General features: G+C 49.5%; 1 protein-coding gene across 4 annotated transcripts in view; it reads right to left on the bottom strand.

The window, feature by feature from the left end:
• Positions 1-1,169: 1,169 nt before the first annotated feature.
• The window catches only part of SPEN (spen family transcriptional repressor), a 102,801-nt gene continuing 84,425 nt past the window's right edge, over positions 1,170-19,545 (bottom strand). For all 4 annotated transcript variants that reach the window (XM_045475772.1, XM_045475775.1, XM_045475773.1 and 1 more), the window contains 6 exons: positions 18,331-18,431; positions 4,550-12,746; positions 3,647-4,156; positions 3,288-3,482; positions 2,796-2,954; positions 1,170-2,344 (listed from right to left, as the gene is read on the bottom strand). In XM_045475772.1, the coding sequence (XP_045331728.1) occupies positions 2,213-2,344; positions 2,796-2,954; positions 3,288-3,482; positions 3,647-4,156; positions 4,550-12,746; positions 18,331-18,431 (9,294 nt within the window). In that variant the 3' untranslated portion in view covers positions 1,170-2,212. The remainder of the gene's footprint in view (positions 2,345-2,795; positions 2,955-3,287; positions 3,483-3,646; positions 4,157-4,549; positions 12,747-18,330; positions 18,432-19,545) is intronic.

Raw genomic sequence — 19,545 nt, 5'->3', positions numbered from 1 at the left:
CGCTGCCTATAGCTCCCTGTGGGGTTGGGGGCGGGGGCTGCCAGAGCCGGGCCGATGCTCCACCCGGGGAGCTTCTTGGCCAAGCCAGGCTGTCCCTCGTGCAGAAGGGGACCAGTGCCTCCGGACCGGTCGAGAGAAAAGCTGGCTTCCTTGTCCTCAGTTGGGGTGTGGGCGGTACGCCTGGGGCCAGAGGGACAGTGGCTCCACGCACCCCTGTCCCCTCGGCCGGTCTCCTCCTCGGGCTTCTCACCTGTTCGGCTTCGGGACCCGAGCTCCCCGCCCCCGCCACGGAGCACAGCTGTGAGCCTGCTCCCCCTCTGCCCCGCTGGGTTGGCTTAACCAGGATCCAGGCAACCCACAGAGCCCCGCTCAGAAGCCCACTCAGCCAGAGCAGCAAGGTAGGCAGAGAGCCAGGCCCACCGGCCACAGTTCGTTGGGCTTGGGGAAGCAGGTGCGCCCCGCCCTCACCTCACAGGATCAAGGCCGAGCTAAGTGCCATCTTTGGGGAACATCTGTTTGCCGTGCATCGGCGGGAGTCTACGACCAGGCTCTGGGCCCGGAGACGCGTGGGCCGGGGGCTTTGTTGGGGGTGAGGGGCACCGCGAGCGCCGGCCGTCGGCGGCGGGAGACGTGATGCCGTCTCTGCCCCGTGTCTACAGTTCGCTCCCGGCAGCCGTGATCCCTCCCTCAGAGACGGCACCACCCCCTCAGCAAAAGCACAGGCCTGTTACAAAGCCCCGTGACTGTCCCATGTGAGACCCCGAGTCTGTGGTCCCCGTGTTCCTGTTGCCCCATCCTCCTTTCGGGCTGTGCCGCCTCGGGGCCAGCCTGCTCCAGACCTGGAGGAGGAAGAGGCGAGAGACAGACACCAAAGTTTGCTCGAGGGGTTTCTGAGTTTGCATGGGCCGGGGGGAGCGGGGCGTAGTTTGTTTTTCCTGTATCCAACTTTGAAGTGCCTTCCGCGTTACCCAAGAACAAGTAAGTTCGGTCTGTGACAGAAATCTCTTTTGTATAAAACAAAACGATGCTTGGGGAGGATTAAGTGGCAGAAAAGAGACAGGTCCCATGCAGACTTGGGGAGGGAAACAAGTGGGACGAGGGCTAGCTGCTCCCATAAGCAAAGGACCCTTGGTCCTCCCACCCAAGTGACAATCACATTCACACTGGACGTGTTTTGTATTTTTTAATAAAGTTTGTAATCCAATGGACACACAAAACAAAACTGCGCTGAGAAAACCAGTTTCATAAATTAATAAGTGTTAGGAAGTTGGGGGGAGAGGTCAAGGTAACAGGAAGAGGGGGAAGCCAGTCTTTTTTGTACAGTCTTTTTGTGTGTGTGACACTTCAAATCGCGGGGGCCGGGCCCGTGCTGTAACGAAGCGCACTTATACAAATGAGTGACAATACAAAGTCTGAGTATGAAAATAAGATTTTCTCTGAAAACACATTTTTGGCACAGATTAAAAAAAATGTATGTCAGGGGAATTTGATTTTTTTTAAGTCAGTATTATATATATTTATATATATTATATATTTATATATACACACATCCCAAGTTCTGCATATCCCACCAAGAAAGAAAATCCTTCTGTTTGCTCTTTGATTGTAAACTGTACATCCGGGTGAATCACAGATGGTGGCAGCAGGAGAATTAAGAAAGGTGACACATCCAAATGAGCAAGGGGAAGGGCGGGGTGGGGACCAAACAACCCAATGAAATGTTCCTTGACCCCGGCGTTTCAGCAGAAGCCTGAAGTCCTGCGTTAGAGTCATCGATGCGTGTTCAGGTACACCCAGACATCCAGAGTGTCACAGCCCGTCTTCACTGTGCAAAAGTCCAAGTCACTAATTTAGTGCAAAGGCAGTTCTGTTTTGTTTCTTAAAAACAAAAACAACAAAAAATTAATTCCACTGCCCAGTTCCTTTTCTCCAAGAGGAGGAGGGAAACCCAGCCCCAAGGTGCCTGCAGAGTCCATCGGTTGGTGGTCTGTCCTTGGGCTAAATGTCATGTAAACATACAAGTAGCAGCACCACTGCCCAGAGGGGTCTGTCCGACTGAGCCGGGTGGGCGGGCTCGAGGGCGAGGCTGGCATCTGGCAGTGGAGTACGTCCCCTGCGGCAGCTTCTTCCTCCACTTGACTGGGTTGTCCTGTGTTTACTTTTTTGCTGCAGAGCCTCGGGGAAATACACCGAGCAGTGGCTGTTCAGTGGCTCACACAGAGGCAATGACAATCATGAGGTGGGGAGAGATATTGGAGATGCTGGCGAGGAGGTCAGGGGCCAGACGGGACAGGTGGCTCTCCGAGAACTCACAGGGCGGGAAGATCTGTAGCACATAGGCGGGCTGGAGAAGAGGACGAGAGAGGGAGAAAAGTGGGATCCCCCGCCTCCACATTGGTCACCTCACTACTGCTCTTCCAACCACTCCCGACTGGGGGCCCTGATGGGGCCCAACACAGAGCTGGGGGGAGTCCCGTTTCCCAGGGAACTAACGTCTCCGTAACTTTGTCCAGCAGATGAAACCTACAAGGTGTCAAAAAACTAACACGAACTAAACTATCCTCCTGGGAACCTCTTCCACAGCATTAGGCTAAGAACCTCCGCCGTCTCAGCTGTTCTTGGGTTGTCTCCAGGAAGGGCAAGGACGGCCCCTCGTCTACACTCTGCTTGCCTGTTGCCTCTATCCAGATTGTCCTGTGCCCGCCTCCGGACTATTCTGGTCGGCACTGGTAACCAAGCCACCAGCTTAGATCGGCCCCACACACGTGTGCCCCGAGCGAGGACACCAGGCTGACCTGATTGGAGCCGGGGTTGGGAACGTTGATGATCCCTGCCGCCTGCTTGGCCTGCAGATAGGTGATGAAGGCCGCCTTGAGGGACTCAGTTTGGCTCACGACATCCTCTTGGTCACGGCCACAGGGCAGAGCCAGCAGCAGACAGTAATCTGTCTCCACCTGTGGCAGAAGCGTAGCCGTCAGTGACCAGGGGCCTCCCCCAGAAGACAGCAGCCCAGGCAGAGGCTTGTCCAACCCAGGGGTTCAGCTCCTGCATCCACAAAAGGCCCCCTTTCTGAGGTGACCTTCAAGTCTACCCTATTTTTTGACTGAAAAAAAAAAGGTTTCTGAATCTAGAGGCATTTTACAACCCCCCCCCCCCGCCCCCCACTGGAGACCGAACACAGCAGGAATGCCACTACCACGGCCAGCCGGGGAGACAGGCAGGTGGGGGGGCGCCCCACGTCCTCCCTCGCGGGCAGGGCAGTTACTTGCCTGGGCCCTGAGACTTACCGTCATCCTCCGGGCAACCCCTTCCAGCTGGGAGGTCTCCAGCCGCATCCTCTGGGCAATCCTCAGCGGGGGGCCTCCTTCAGAAAGCGGCAGAGACCGATGTGCCAGGACGTTGTTGCCGGAGACAAAGTGGAGCTGCACGGCAGCCGTGTCGTTCTTGAGGGCCAGCAGGCCCTGCCACACAATGGGGTACTTCTGCTCTCGGGGAGATAGACAGGAAGTGAGCGCAGGGCTGGAGAGCTGAGCCCCGCCGGACGTGGCCCCGGGCAACAGCTCGCTAGTCTAAGTGGGGGCTTCAGGGCACTGAACGCCATGCAGGGCTCGGAGGGGAGCGGGGCAGGGGCCCTGGCCAGGCTTACCTTCAGAAGCTGGACCATGTCCACGGGCCTCTGGGAAGTCAAGTGTGGAGAAGAATCTGGCTTGGGGGTGGCCTGGGCTTCAGTGTGCGTCAGGGCCAGTCCTGGAGGGGTGCTGGGGCTTGAGGTTGTGGGGACAAACGACGGCTGCTTTGGGGCAGCCTGAGCTGGGAGAGGGGCCGGGAGGTCAGGCTTCATGGAGACAGACACAGGCGACGGGTAGGAGGTCTGACTTGTTTCTGCCTGTGCCCTCTGGACCTGGGCATGAGGCTCAGCTGGCCTGTTTGTGGGGACGGTTGGGAGACGAGGCTGTTCGACTCCTGTCTGGGTCCCCTTCGCCTCCTGGGAGACCTGAGGCATCTTGCTGCTTGGTGGTTGGCCTGGCTGGCTGAGCTGGGAGGGCTGGCAGGGCTGCGTGGGCTGCGCAGGCTGTGTGGACTGCACAGGCTGGACAGGCTGTGTAGACTGCGCAGGCTGAGTGGGCTGCAAGGGCTCACCTTCAGGAGCCGGGCCCTGGAGTTCGGCGGGAGAGGGGGACAGAGTAAAGAGCCTGTTGTGCCCAGCACCCTGCCCCACACCAACTGGCCATGGGTTTCGGGGCAGGGTCAGCCTCAGGCACCTCCGGTGAGCCAGGCCCATGGTGGCGATCCTCTTGGGCACTTGGGATTGAAGGTTCTGGTGGGAGGTCACCCGCTCGCTCCCCCCTCCACACCCCCCTGCAGCCAGTAGCCACCTCCTGGTTCCCACAGCTCCTTCCCGTGTCTCCGCCCTCTGCACTGTGACCTGATCCCCTCATCCTGCAATTTAGGGAGCTCCTCTTTAAACTCACGAAAACGGCAACACATTTCGGGGACCTCACTGGCGTCTCAACCGCTATAGGGAGTAAGGCTGATCTGTGGCACTCACCTGAGCGGGAGCCTTGGTCCGAGGAGGTAGACCGATGGAGGCGGCAGCAGGAAACTGCGTGTGTGTGAGCTGCGCGGGGCTGTGGTAGGTGCGGATGTCTCCGTATCTGTACTCCTGAAACAGCTCCCCGCTGGAGTGCACGATCTGCACCCCATGGGTCACCACCACGGGTGGGGTGAGAGGCAGCCCCTGGAGCTGGCTGCTGGGGGTGACCGTGAGGATGCGGGCCTCACCGTGGGGGGCAGGGGCTGGCGCTGGCACGGCTTTGGCATCTGTGGTCTTGGCGGCGTCTTTCCCGGGCTGCTGAGGGACCTTGCTGGCTGGTGGCACCTTCACTACCCCGTCGGCTGCCCGGGGCTGCTCGCTGACTGCCGTCACGTGCGGATGCACCATGATCCTCACGTCCCGGGGCACGGTGTACGGGTGCAGTCGGTACTCAGACTGCATGACCAGCACCTCTGACTGCACAGGGGCCGCAGCTCGAGCGACAGGGAGGTGATAATGCACTTCTTCCTCTGCAGGGTGTTGGGGGGCCAAGGCCGGCACGCTAGCTGTGGCTGGCTGCGGTGTGCCTGCACGCTGCGGGGCCCGGACCTCTATCTGCTGGGGCTGCAGAGGGGCCCTCGGAGAGTGAAGGGTCTCTGGCCGGATGCTGTAGGTGATGCTGGGCAGCGTGGGAGTGTTCATTCTCACCTCGCCCTGGGACAGGTGGCTGAGGGACACGGTCTGGGTGATGCTGTGAGGGGGCATGATGACAGACTGCTCCGGGTGTATGCTAGAGATGAACTGAGGCACAGGAATGCCCGCAGCCAGCATGACCGTGGCATTAGTGGACAGCGCGGTGGACGTGGTGCTGCTGGGGTGGCACGCTCTCGGGAAGGGGGTCGGAGCGGGCCCGCTGGGGCGAGGGGAATGCGCATCTGGCTTTGTGGCTGCCAAATGGGAGACCGTTCGATCTGTCGGGGTACTGGGCCCCGAGGCGACGTGGTTCACTTCTGTAGGCAGTTTGCTGGGCAGAGCAGGAGGGTGGTGGGGAGTGAGCGCAGACCCCAGGTTAGCCGGCTGAAGGACCTTGGTCTCTATTTTGAGGGTGACGGGGTCAGCAAGCTTTTTATTAGTGGTGACTATGCTCGGGGTGAGGACCAGCTGGTTGTGAACCAGCACTGGGGGTGTGTTTATGCCCTGGGTGAGAACCTTCACTGTGCCACCCTGGGTGACAGGGGTGGACACAGAGAGGTGAATGGGCTCGGGCTTCTCCAGGGATGGACGGTCAGCCTTAACAGATGAAATCACAGGAGACGCGTTGTACGTCTGGGCAGTCAGTACCAGAGTAGAATGGGTGGCCACATTTGCATAGCCTGAAGGAGCCTGGGGGCCTTTGGGCGAAGGCTGCGCTGGTGCGACAGCATCCGGTTTGACCTGGGACTTGGACACTGACTGCTGAAATTCGATGTCCATTGCACTGGCGGGGGGGATCTGGCTAATCTTGGCGCTGATCCGCTGCGGGCCTTCAGTCTTCTGCCCCGAATAGCTCAGGAGCACGACCCCTTCGGATGTGTTCACACGCAGGCCGGCACCAGAGCCCGTGTCTGCTGGACGGTCGTCAATCACTGACATAGACCCTGGGTGGAACCGACTGTTTTCATTAGTGCTCGGTCTGGGTTTGCACTTTGCTGACGGTGTAATCACTGCACCTGCCACAGTTACCGCACCTGTTGTGGCAGTCACACTGCCAGAGGCAGCGGTCACTGCACCTGCTGTGACTGTCACTGCGCTTGCATTCATGGCGCCCGCAGCGGCGTTCACCGCGCCCACGGTGGCGTTCACCGCACCCGCAGCGGCATTCACCGCGCCCACGGTGGCGTTCACCGGGGTGGTGAGAACGTTCACTGGCCCTGTCAGAACGTTCACGGGCCCCTTTAGGACGTTCACGGGGCCGGCAGGAGTGTTTACCAAACCTTTCAGCGTGGTCACCGGGCCCTTCACAGAGCTTTTGAGGGCATTCACTGGGCCGGTAAGGGCATTCACTGGGACCAAGGACACATTCACCAGGCCCGTCAGAGCACTCACCAGGCCAGTCAGGGTTTGAGGAGCTGGTTTTGCCAGAGTGATCTTTTGCGAGTTCTCCAAATCAATGCTCACGGGCATCCGACTAATAACAGAAGTAATTTTGGGGGCAATGACTGGAGCCACCTTTTCCTTTTCAGTGGCTACTGGAGCCTCTGGGGCCTGTGCGTCAGAGGTGTTGGTTACTGGAGCTGCTGGTTTTTCTTCTAAAAGAGGCTTTTTAGACTCAACTGGAGGAGGCGGTGGTGCCTCATGCAGGCAAGGGGCGGCACTGACGGGCTCTGCAATGGCAGTCGTGACACTCGTGGAAGTGACGCCAGTGGCGGAGACGTATTTGGGGTCCATGAGGATCTTCCTCAGCGTACTGGAGCTGGTGTCGATGTCAGAAGCTTTCGTGTCTGGGGGAAGAGCTGGAGATGGGGTGGACTGAGCCCGAGGCTCCTCCTGCCTTGTGATCCACTCTGTGACCTTTGTAGAGGAGCTCTGGTGTGGAACCCCCCCCGAGGCGACAGGAGGTGGGAGCTTTGCTGCAGTTACAGAAGGAATTGGGGGGGTGGGTGTGCTGGAGTCACTGGGTGGGGTCACTGGGTCACTTTCGATGATGGAATGCACCTTGAATCTGGCTTGAGGCTCATCCTCCCCTGGTGCTGGCTGGGAGGGCGGGGGAAGGTCTGGGAGTGCAGATGCTCTGGTCGGTGTCTTTTCTTCCACGCTGCTGTCTTGGGACAAGTTCTCCAGGGATGGGGTCTTGCTTGGGTCAGAAGAACAGGACTCAGGCGGAGCAGACTGGGGCTTTTCTCTCTGTTTCTCTTCCTGTGGCGCTTCTGGGGGTGGCGCCGCCCTCCCCTCATCTGTAGCAGGACTCTTGCTTTGACCTTGGTCAGGTTCAGAGACGGGAGTCTCTGTACTGACCCCCGTTTTCTTATTTGTATTCCGTTTGCGGCGTGATCGAGTTGTCTTCTGGCGCCCTTTCTCTTTCCGAGCAAGAGGGACTTCTGCTTCTTTTGATCCTTTGGCTTCTGGCACTGGCTGGGAGGGTTCGCTGTTGTTCCCTCCAGCTTCCTTGGTATCTGCTGGGCCTGCTGAGGGGTCAGGGGCACTGACTGGTGGCCCAGAAGATTCTGCGGCAGCCTCGGTCTCCAAGATGCCGGACACAGCCTCATGGGTCTCAGGCTCCATTCCCTCCCCAGGGGGCCGCAGCACTTGAGGACGGGGCTGTAGATCTGCCTGTGGTTCTGCAGGGTAAGGGGGGGCTGCTGGGAAGTTTTCTGGCTCCCCAGAAATGTCATTGATGATGGAGCCAATGGCCGCAGCCAGTTCTGTTTCACTTGCTTGGTGTGTGGGCTTGTCCCCATCCTCTGTGGAGAGGCCCTCTGGTGCATCTGTGGCCGCCGTCTTGAAGGCCGCGGAGGTGGTCTCAGTGAGCTTCGCGATGTTCTCCACGGCCTGCTCCAGCTCCATCTGCCTGGCTAACTGATTTGGTTCTGGGGACGGCGTAGTGGCAGACACATCTTCCTTCTCCTCCGGTTCCTTCTCCAGATGGGCCGGATCGCTGTTCAACTGGGAAGATAAACTCCCCTCCTTCTGGGGACTCTCGCTCTTCTCAGGGGGACCCGCCACTACCTCAGCTTCCTTTTCCACTGCCGGCCCCGCAGGGCCCGTGGCCACGCTGGGACTTGCACTGGTATCCGCAGTTTTCAGATTTGCAGATTTGTCCGCTGCTGACCTAGAGTTTCGAGATCTCCCTCTCTTTGACTTGGAGTTTTTTTCAGGGGCTGCTTTTTTCTCCACCACTTCAACTGCAGGGGCTTCCGGTACATTTTTGTCTGTGCCAATTTCTTTTTTGTCACGTTTCTGTTCACTTCCTGCCTCTTCTTTATCAGCCTTGGACTTTGTATTATTTTCTTTCACATTGGCCTGGGGACTCACCTCAGTGGCCGCCTCCAGACGTTCAGCATCAACTTTTGGCTCGTTTTTGCCCCTTTTCCCTTGTGGGCCACCAGCAGCTCCTGATTTTTGGGCTCGTGGGGACCTCCATCCCTCCGCTGGTTTGAGTGTCTCAACTGGTTCTTTGGCCTCGGTCTCCTCATCTTCTTCAGCTCGACGGCGTGTTTTTGGAGGCCTTCCCCTCCGTGGGGTCGTGGGAACCGCCGCGGCCTCCTGCAGCTCTCGCTCCAGTCTCTTCCTGGTCACTCGTGGCTGCTCAGTGGGCTCCTTGATGGGAGAGCGGCTCTCGTGGTCTCCCATGGTTGCATAGACACTCCTCACGTTCCGGCGCCTCGTTCGGCTGAGGGGCAAGCTTGGTTCTGGGTGTTCTGGGTCTGTCGTGGCATTTTTAGAGGCGGTCCTTGTAATCTTCTCTGCCTCCATCTTCAATTCTAAAAGCTTCTGTGCTTCTCCCCGCGGAGAATTGGACCGCTTGAGTTTCTCCCGGTCTATCCGCTCGCTCTTCCGGGTGACAGGCTTCTCCACAGTACTTGCTGCGGTGGCCTGAACAGGGGTCTTGGAACGCTTACTTTTGTTTGGCTTTTTATCTTTCGTGGCAACCGGAGGATCGACCTCAATGTCTTCAGCAGCTTGAGGCTGAACCTCAGGGACAACTTCAGCTTTTGGATTTGCACTGGGCTCAACATTAGCAGCTGAGTTTGGCTTTTCCACTTTGGGCTCATCAGCGTCCTCAGGCTTCTGAGTCGGTTTTGAAAGTGGTTGGGCACTGTCGGGTTCTGCATCTACAGTGACCTCAACCTGAGAAAATGAGGCCCCAGGAGTTGGAGGCTTGGTGTCCAGATAAGGCAGCTGGTCAACTGATGAACTTTCTTCAACAACTGATGGAGTCCTGGCAGCATCTTTATTGGCGTCCGCTCCTGGGGGCAGGTCGCCTTGCTCGGTTTGCTGCACAGCAGTGGGAGCCTGCTCAGACACAGGCTTTGCTTCTTCTGAGGCAGAGGCTGGCTCCCTGGGCTTCTCTTCTGTCACCAAAGGCACCTCCCCTGCTTTTTCACCTGCTGTCGCCTTTTCCGGTGATGACGATACTGACTCTGGAGTTACAGCTGTGACAGCAGGAGGCCCAATGGGAAGGGGGGTCTTCGGTTCCATCTCTTTACTCTCAGAGGCAGATTCTGGGGTCTCAGGATGATCCTCTGTATCTTCCTGTTTTTCAGCCTCTTTGGGTTTTTGGTCTTTTTCCTTTTCTTTCTGTTGCATTCGCGTGAGTTCCATAAATCTGCTATGGAAAAGAACTACTGGCTCTTGAATCACGTCAGCCGTGCTGTTTGCTCCATCAGACGCCTGCCTCCCATACAACCTGCCAGCAACGAAGTCTGATTCCTCGTCTTTTCTCTCCAGATGCTGCAATCGCTTGGAATCTTGTTCAAAGATTGAGCTGTGTAAAAAACGAGAAGCAAATAATTCTTGTCTTTCCTGTTCTTCTTCTTTATGGTCATCTTTTTTATCATCCATTTTTCCTTCGGAATCAGTCCGAATTTTCTTCTTCTTCATGTACCAGGATGGAATAGGTCTTGGAGCAGAGTCAACCTTCTCTTTATCTTTGTTGTTTCGAAAATTGGCAAAACGGGAGTCCCAATCAAGAAAAGACCAGTTTTCTTCTCGAGATGAAGAGAGGGACTTAGCTCTTTCAAGCAAAGCCTTCGTGTCTGGTGTGATTGTCTTATCCAGTGCAAAAGAGTAAAATTTGTTCCTTTCTAAAGAACTGGAGAGTCTTTCCTCTCGCTCACGTAGCTTGTCTTCTCTGTCCCTCAATAAAAAAGACAACCGAGAACTTTCATATAGTGCAGAGGCTCTGGGTGAGTGGGATTTGTGTTCACCGTCTTCATCAGAATCAGAAGGCACCTCCCCAGGTTCCAAGTCACGTACAGACCTCTTTCGAAGGCTGTCTCTCTTAATTATGCTGTTTGGGAAACTCACATCAAATCTGCTGGCATCTTGTTTCATTTGAGAATCCCACCGGTTTAGTTCATCTTCAGAATTCAAGACAGAGAGCTTTATTTTGGCCATGTCTGCCATCTGTTCTCTCCTGCTAGAATCATAAGGATTAAATTTTAAAGACTCTTCTCTGACTGTGATGTTAGAATAGGGGAGACCTTTTTCATCTACTTTAGGAGACCCTCTTACTGACATGAGCCTAGGGGAGCCTATAGGGTCGTCGTCTTCATGGAAAGAGCCATGTCGGATGCTGGGAGAACCGCCAGCCCTTTCAGAATCTTCACTGATCTGGCGTGAACTTCTGTAATTCCTCTCTCTCTTGGTGCAGACATCAAAATCCACGTGGTCCATCCTTTTCTTTTTGCTAGGAGGAGAGTCGTCAGTGACATCTTGGGGGGGTTTGCCTACCTCGTGAACCAAACTACGTCTTTCATATTCATCTACATCTTTTTTAGGACTGCCAAACTTCTCAGACTTGGCTATTTCCATCTCCATCTGCTGTTTTCTCCGACTCTGCTCCATTTGTTTTCGGTAACTCTGCGTGTGATCAATATCAATGCCAATTTTTTCTTCAGTATTTACTGAATGTGGTTTCTCTTGGCTTGGTTTACATTCAAGTGTTTCATCACGAAGACTGCAATAGTTTTTCCTAATATCTTCTCTCTCTGGTCCCTGATCATCTAATAATTGCAGCTGTTTGAGTTGTGGTTTTGAGGGAATAGGTTTTTTTGACTGGATTTCTTGATTTTCCACAGCGTCACATACTGGTTCTCCCAGCCTTGCTTGTAGGTCTGAGTTGGGCCTTGAGCCAGTCCCAACAGAAACGCTGGCAAGCTCCTGACACTCTTTGGGGCTGGGAGCAGCATTAAGTCTGTCTAGTTTTATTTTCTTAGATTCTCGTTTAAGAATTTCTTTCCTCACAGGCTTTCTTTCTGACTCTCCTTCCCTCAGCAGAAGGATGTCTCTAGAGGATAGGTCAGGCTGCTTTTTTAAAAGTACCCGAGCTTCCTCCATCTCTGGACTACTTTTCTTGACTTCTGATTTTTGCTTTTCTACTTTCAAATTGGAATCTGCAAAGCGCCGCTTCCTTGCTTCCAGCTTCTCCAAGTCTGCAGCGCTGACCCCATCAGCAGTCTGCTCTGGTTTTAGGTGCTTCCTGGATTTAAGCCTGCCTTCCTTATCTACCACTTCTATGTGGCTTGACAGGCCCTTTTCCTTTGGCACTTTCATTCGAACCGGTTCCAGTTTAGACAAGTCAGACTTTGCGGGTTCTGTCTGACAGACCTGAAGTTTCTGATCTAGGGCAGAAGACTTGGCAGTGTCATTATCAAGCTTGGCTTTCAGCTTTTCCAAGGGAGTATGGTCAATAACTTTCCCCTCTTTTTCTTTCACTCGGGTCAAAACTACACAGGGCATGAGCTCGAGGCGGTTTTTTGCTATCCCTTCTTTGTCAGCTTTTTCTCTGCTCAGTTTGTTAGAACTCCTTGATTTTTCGGGGCTCTGTTCCCTCTCATTTTCTTGGTCTGTCTCTGAAGACTGAGAACTAGGAGAATGAACTTTTCCTTTTCGTTTCTGCTTTTCAGTTTTGTCCTTTTCCACTTTCTCCTTCCTTATTAAGCGTCTCTCTCTTTCTACTCTCTCAGGATCAAAAGTCCTTTCTTTATCTGTCTTTTCATTTTTTGTATAGCGTTCCAAACGAGATTTGTCCAGTTTTTCGTATCTTGGAGGGGAAAGTGAGCTACAGCTTCCACTCCGATCTGAGGACCTGCTGTAAATCCTCCTCTCTGAGTCACTCGGCAGCCGCTCGGACTGTGAGGGAGAGGTGCCAGGGCTCTGGGGGCGCCGCAGGTGCACCGGGCTCTGACTGCGCTCACTTGGCCGCCTCTCGTGGTCTCTGTCTCGGTCAGACTCAAATCTTTCGCGTTCTCTTTCTCGTTCCCTTTGCCTGTAACTGTATTCCCGAATATCCTGTTCATAAGGATCATTTCTGTAATCCCTGTATTCCCGAGGATCGTCATAGTATCGTGATTCATAGTAGTCTCCTTGGTAAGTTTCCCATTCTGAATAAAATTCTCTCCCTCGAGCTGGATAGTCCCGCCTGGAGTCCTCAGGATATGTGCCCGGAGTACGAACATTCTCATAATACGTACGATCTTGGCTATAGTCATAAGATCCCCTTCGTTCCTCTCTATCAAATTCAAAAAAGAATATATTAGTTCTTTTGTGTCCTTGTCATTTACACATTTAATCACACATATGAGATTAAGAGCCCTATTCTAAAAATCTTTGCCATTATTTAATCATTAGACTTGGATGGTCCAATATGGTACATAGCCACGATTTACATGTGGCTATCAGTAACTTAAAATTTGAGATGTGACTATAAAATACACATTGGACTTGGTACATTTATCTTTTAAAAAAGAAACCCTTCAAATAATTTAGATTGATTACATGTTGAAATGGTAATATTTTAAAGCTATGAGTTAAATGAAATTAATGTCACCTTTTTTCCCCACATTTTTATGTCTACCAGAAAATTTAAAACTGGTTCAGTCGATTAAAAATGCAACTTGATTTCAATTCAGGTCATGATCTCATGGTTTGTGGGATCAAGCCCCACATGGGGTCCACGCTGACAGTGTACAGCCTATTTGGGATTCTCTCTCTCCCTCCCTCTCTGCCCCTCACATGTGTGCATGCTCTCTCTCAAACGAAATAAATAAGCTTAAAAAAATTTTAAAACCACAGTTTAGTCTACATGTTTCTACTGGATGACACTTCAGCCCCCCCCCTTTTTTTTTGGTATGAGGTGGTATGACATAATGATCGCTAGTATATTACACAGTATCACATCCCCACACTTCTGAGTCTTTCATAATTACTTTTCTGCCAAAAATATTCTTACCACAATCTGGGAAAAAAACGTACTACTGGTAAAAATATTTTAATTAAAATATTGATTAAATATTAAAAAATATTTTAATTGAAATCCTCCCACCTATGTGACCCATAGGATACTGATAACACATCTATCTCAATTCACAGTTTAAAAAAGCATGCTGGGGGCCAGTCTCCCTAGGCTGTCTCCTCACTTGTAAAATGATGGTAACCTTTCCTCAGAAGGTTCTTTTTTTTTTTTTTTTAATTTTTTTTTTTCAACGTTTATTCATTTTTGGGACAGAGAGAGACAGAGCATGAACAGGGGAGGGGCAGAGAGAGAGGGAGACACAGAATCGGAAGCAGGCTCCAGGCTCTGAGCCATCAGCCCAGAGCCTGACGCGGGGCTCGAACTCACGGACCCCGAGATCGTGACCTGGCTGAAGTCGGACGCCTAACCGACTACGCCACCCAGGGGCCCCTCAGAAGGTTCTTAAGATCAAATAAGATAACATTTGTAAGAACTTTCCTAACATAATGTGAAGACCTTCAGTCATATTGTTACTTTTCCCCAACCCATGAACTGATTACAAGCTTTGTGAAAGGATTCCTCAATTGTAAAGGAATTCACCATGGTTTTCTCTTACAGTGACCTATAGGGGGCATTTAAGATAAGATTAAATTTACACACAAGAACATGTATGATAGATAAAATGAAATTCACCCATAACAGAGACTAATTTTTTCACTCTCGTTCACTCTCCATTTTTGTTCTCTCAAGCAGGTCATGCATTCTACAAAGTACTGCCATTCATGGCTCACTGAAACAAAAATCTAGAGCTTAAGCCCCTAATGGCATGAGCTTTTTTTGTCTCCTTGGCTACAATTTTTTCTAGCTCTTGTAACAGTGCTTGACTCATAGGAAGGACTGAAATATCTATTGAAAGAATGAACCTTAGAAAAATATGTCAGTGGGGTTCCTGGGTGGCTCAGTTGGTTAAGCGTCTCTTTCAGGTCATGATCTCGCAGTTTGTGAGTTCAAGCCCCGTGTTGGGCGCTATGCTAACAGTATGGGGGCTGCTTGGAATTCTCTCTCTCTGCCTCTCCCCTGTTCACACATACGTGTGTACATGCTTTCTCAAAAAAAAAAAAAAAAAGGGGGGGGTAGGGAGGAGAGGAGAGGAAAATATGTCAAAGCTACTACTGGGTGTTGTTCCAATACACTCTCCACAGCAAATGAAGTATCTAAAGACTTAATATCCAAACACTAGAAGCATCACACCTTATTATATATATTTGTATGGCATTTCTCAGTCCAAAAAGAGTATTTTTTTTACATTATCTAGGTTTTTTTTTTTAATGTTTGTTTATTTTTGAGAGAGAGACCAGAGCGTGAGTGGGGGAGGGGCAGAGAGAGATGGAGACACAGAATCCGAAGCAGGATCTGGGCTTCAAGCTGTCAGCACAGAGTCCAACGTGGGGCTTGAACTCACAAACCGCGAGATGGTGACCCGAGCCAAAGTCGGACACTCAAGCAACTGAAGCACCTAGGCACCCCTATGTTATTTAATTGGTTTTGAGATGGTCTTCTTAGAGTTCCACAGGAATCAGAGTCTTTGCCTAAATAATAGCCAGCCATCTTGCAAATGTTACTAGGCATGGAACTTGGCTAATTCATTGCCACCATAAATTCCAAGGAAGCACCATTTTCATAAATACACTGTATGCTTTCTTTTTAAAACAAATGTTTATATAAGAGAGAGAGCGAGCGAGCAGGCACACGCACATGAGTGGGGGAGGGGCAGAGAGAGAATCCCAAGCAGTTCCACGCTGTCAGCGCACAGAGCCCAACGCAAGGCTCGATCTCATGAATCATGAGATCATGACCTAAGCTGAAATCAAGAGTCAGACGCTTCACCAACTGTGCCACCCAGGCACCCTTTCATGCTAATATAAAATGATTAAGACACCTAGAATGGCCACTAGTTCACTGCCCACATTAACAGTAGGCTTGAGAGATGTTTTAATCAGACTACAACTATACCCAAAAATATGAAAATATTTACAGAAGTCGAAGGTATATGTGTAAATGTTAGTGCTAGAGCACTGTTCAGTTTAATAAATACTGATTTTGCACATATTTTGCTGGGCCTTATGACTACCAAAAGAAATGAGTGTTCCTGTCCTCAAAGAACTCAAGTAAGAAACAGTACAACTCAACACTGAACCTTGGACAAAAGGGTGTTCAGGAACCTGGAAAAGCCAGGTTTTGAGAACTCTGTTCACATGACTGCACAATATCCCAATTCCCCTAAGTAGGTGGGAAATTCATCTAAAGCATAATAGGCTCTTGTAAATTTATCTTGAGAATCATTTTGGTAAAGTATAAAGCTCCATGCACCAGCAGGAAGGAGCACTGGGTTTATCTCCAGACTAAGTCTTAGCCTGTGACCTTATCAGCAAGGCGATCTGATCTTCGGTTCCACTAAAAGTAACACAAGATAAGAAGGAATAAATGAAATGCTACTTTTAAACTGCAGAACCCTATGCAAATCGGTCACTGTTTGCATTCCTGAGGGAAACTACCATTAGAGGTAAACCATTTTTTCATTCATTCATTCATTCATTCATTCATTACACATTCAGTGGGATGGCTTCCTTCCACTCTATATGAAGGGCAGATATCCTCAAGTTCTACTGCAAAGAGTGCACTCCATAAGCACTGCCATCTAAAAAAAATGGGGCAAAACTGGGTCACACCCTTCTGCTTCCTACTTTAGGAGATAAACTCCATTCAAAAGGGATAAATAACCACGGGTAAAAACCAAAGAACAAAGCCAGAGCCAGAATGTCAGTAAAATGAGTGAATTTAAAAGTGGTAATGTACAAAAATTAACACCCACACAGCATTATCCAACCCTCACAAGACACTATTCTTTGAAAAATATTTAATGTATGCATAGAGGATTTTAATGGATGTTTTGTCTTAGGTGCCACCAGACCACCAACATACTTCGTATTGGCATATGGGTAAGAATTCCTGTAAGTACTAAAAATGTTAAAAATGACTTTGAACTGCTACTTGGGGAGCCAGGGTGGAGACCTTTTTTCTCTCTCCACAGACACATATATTCTCATGCATATGCACATGTATGCTCTCACATGTGTGCGCGTTCTCTCTCTCTCTCTCTCTCTCTCTCTCTCTCTCTCTCTCTCTCTCTCACACACACACACACACACACACACACACACACACACACACACACACACCACAGAAAAACCTTATATTGAAACCGACATTCCGGCTAGAGGGCTGTGGACTCCAGTCTACTAGTGAAAAACCATCAAATCTTTATAGAAGTTCAGGCTTTTGGGAATTTGGCTGTGGGGTACATTTTTCATTAAAACAAAACAAAACAAAACAAAACAAAACCTCCTCACGGCTGCCTGGCTGGCTTGGTTGGTAGAGCGTGCGACACTTGATCTGGAGGTTGTAAGTCTGAGCTCACATTTTGGGTATAGAGATTACTTAAAAATAAAATCTTTAAAAAAAATAAAAATAAAAAACTTTCCCGGCATTCACTGAATGTTGTTCAATATTCCACAAGGAAAGGACTCAAAAACTATATACCTTCTTCTGTAACTTAAAAACAAAGTGGCAAAAACATGCAGTAAAAAGGGAATCAATGTATTCAACAGGTTTCTGGCAGCACAATCAGGATCTGACTCATACTTGCAGAACCCCTTTTATACTTGAACTAGAGTGTCTAAAGGCATTTTTCACACGCAGCCTTTTGTTTAATGCATACGTACAGGGGTGGAGATCCAGTGGTAACATTCCAGGACACTTAATCACAGAGACATGTTTGGACAAACAGCCTGACCACGTGGATAATAGTTTCCATTTTCTTTTTAGTTTTTTGAGAGAGCACACATGCGCAAGGAAGGGGCAAAAGGGGAGAGAGGATCCCAAGCAGGCTCCACTGATCAGCACAGTGTGCCCAACATGGGGCTTGATCCCACGACCTCAATTATGACCTGAGCCAAAATCAAGAGTCAGACACTCAACTGACTGAGCACCGCCCCCACCCCTCCCGCAACACACCCTGATAGTTTCCATTTTCAAATATGATCAGCTATTGAAGCACTTGGTGACAAGTCTAAAAAAGAATCAATCATCAGTTTGGGGGCAGTTGTACGCCAACAGAGATAGCCTGGTTCAAACTGTGAGAACTTAAATGATTCTGAACTGCAATGTTTCCTACAAATAGCAGAAAAAAATATCAAATACTGTACTACAGTACCATGACTGAAAAAATCAACAACAGGAAATAAGGTTTACTTTTTATGTTGCTAAAGTTACCAATTTATATATGCTTTGGCGATTCACAAATTATTATTTAAAAGATTTGAATTCAAAACAAAGTTCTTGGTAATCTTTAAAAAAATTTTTTTTAATTGTATGGGCACATGCATGGTGATAATCTGGATGTTGTCATTACTAAATAAACATACAGGGCACTTAATAGTTCGTAACGCCCTTTAACATGTTATCATATTTAATTTAAAACTGTAAGGCAGGATATTTGTACATAAAGTTATAATTTAGCAAAATAGTAACTCTTTCAAATTATAGGGCTTTCAGTGAGAAACGTATTTAGGTTACCCTAAATCCCCTGAGCCACATGAAAACTGAATTCATAAAAATAAACCTGTGTTTCTGTATGGGTGGATAAAAGGAAAGGAGTTTTGGGGGGATGAACTTAGAAATAAGGAGTGAAAAATAAAATTTAATTCTATATAAATTTTATGTATTTGAAATTTTAAAATTCAAGTTATGCTGATAGGTTTAAAATACATACCTTATTGCTTGGGGGAAAAAAAACACATACCTTCTTTCTGCTAACATTTCATAAAAGTCTCTGATATCTTGACCAGACTTTTCCATACAGTGATAAAATGCCAGCTGGCTTTCCCGATTTGCAAAATCCACCTTAAAAACAAAGAATAGCAGGTGTTTGATTCAAGTTTCAGATTTTTAAAATGGAAAGTGTTATTGGATTTGAAAATCCTTCCCAACACAACCCTCTAGATAAACTTCAAGTAAGAGCAATCGATCTCAACTAAGTTAAACAGTCCTAACTGGAACTGTATTTTGTTAACTCGAAATCTCTTTCAAATTCAATACAAATCTTGACAACGAAGTATACTTTATTATTTTTTAATGTAAACTCTATGCCCACTGTAAGGCTTGAACTCATGACCCTGAAATTAAGAGTCTTATGTTCTACCACCTGATCCAGCCAGGTGCCCCAATAAAGAAGTATAATTAAAAGTTCTAGAACCCAGGGGCACCTAGGTGGCTCAGATGGTTAAGCATCAGACTCCTGATTTCAGTTCAGGTCATGATCTCACTGTTTGTGGGTTCGAGCCCCACACGGGGCTCTGATGCTGACAGTGCCTACTTGGGATTCTCTCTTTCTCTCCCTCTCTCCCTCTTTACCCCTTCCTCACTCACACATTCTCTCTCTTCCTCTCTCAAAAATTAAATTGAAAAAAAAAAAAAAAATTTTTTTTTTTAAGTTCCAGAGTCCAATACTGAAGGAGTGGAAAAGGCAAAATGGAAAACTGAAACGATACCTATCAGGATTCTAGGTTGCCAAGTAATCAGATCAATGAAATCCAGCAATCTATATGTATATTTGCTGGAATCAGTTAGAAAATATAAAACATTTAAACTTCACTCACAGCTGGGCCTCAGAGTCATTATTAAAAGACTATGATACCTGTTATCTATTAATATCTTATTTCAATCTAACCACCATAGGTATTAAGCGCATACATTTCTTCAAGTTCTCCTGAACCAAAGTTTTTTAAACAAAAACACCAGACAAAAGATTGTATGTTAGGTGGTTACCCACTCTCTAGAAGAGGAGGAAAGAGGAAGAGAGGATCATTCCGGAAACTGGAATGACTGACACTTCAAGTTCCTGGGATGCATATACCCACAGGTGAATGCGGGCCAGCCTGCTCCAAGAGTCTACATGTAAGCATTGGGTACCTGGGATGTGGAGAGGCACATTTCCTTGAACGACACAATTTTTAGG

This window comes from Leopardus geoffroyi, chromosome C1 (assembly GCF_018350155.1).
Source record: "Leopardus geoffroyi isolate Oge1 chromosome C1, O.geoffroyi_Oge1_pat1.0, whole genome shotgun sequence".
NCBI classification, from domain to species: Eukaryota; Metazoa; Chordata; class Mammalia; order Carnivora; family Felidae; genus Leopardus; species Leopardus geoffroyi.
Note: the sequence above shows the minus strand (reverse complement) of the source record. Positions and strands in the feature narration are given on the sequence as shown.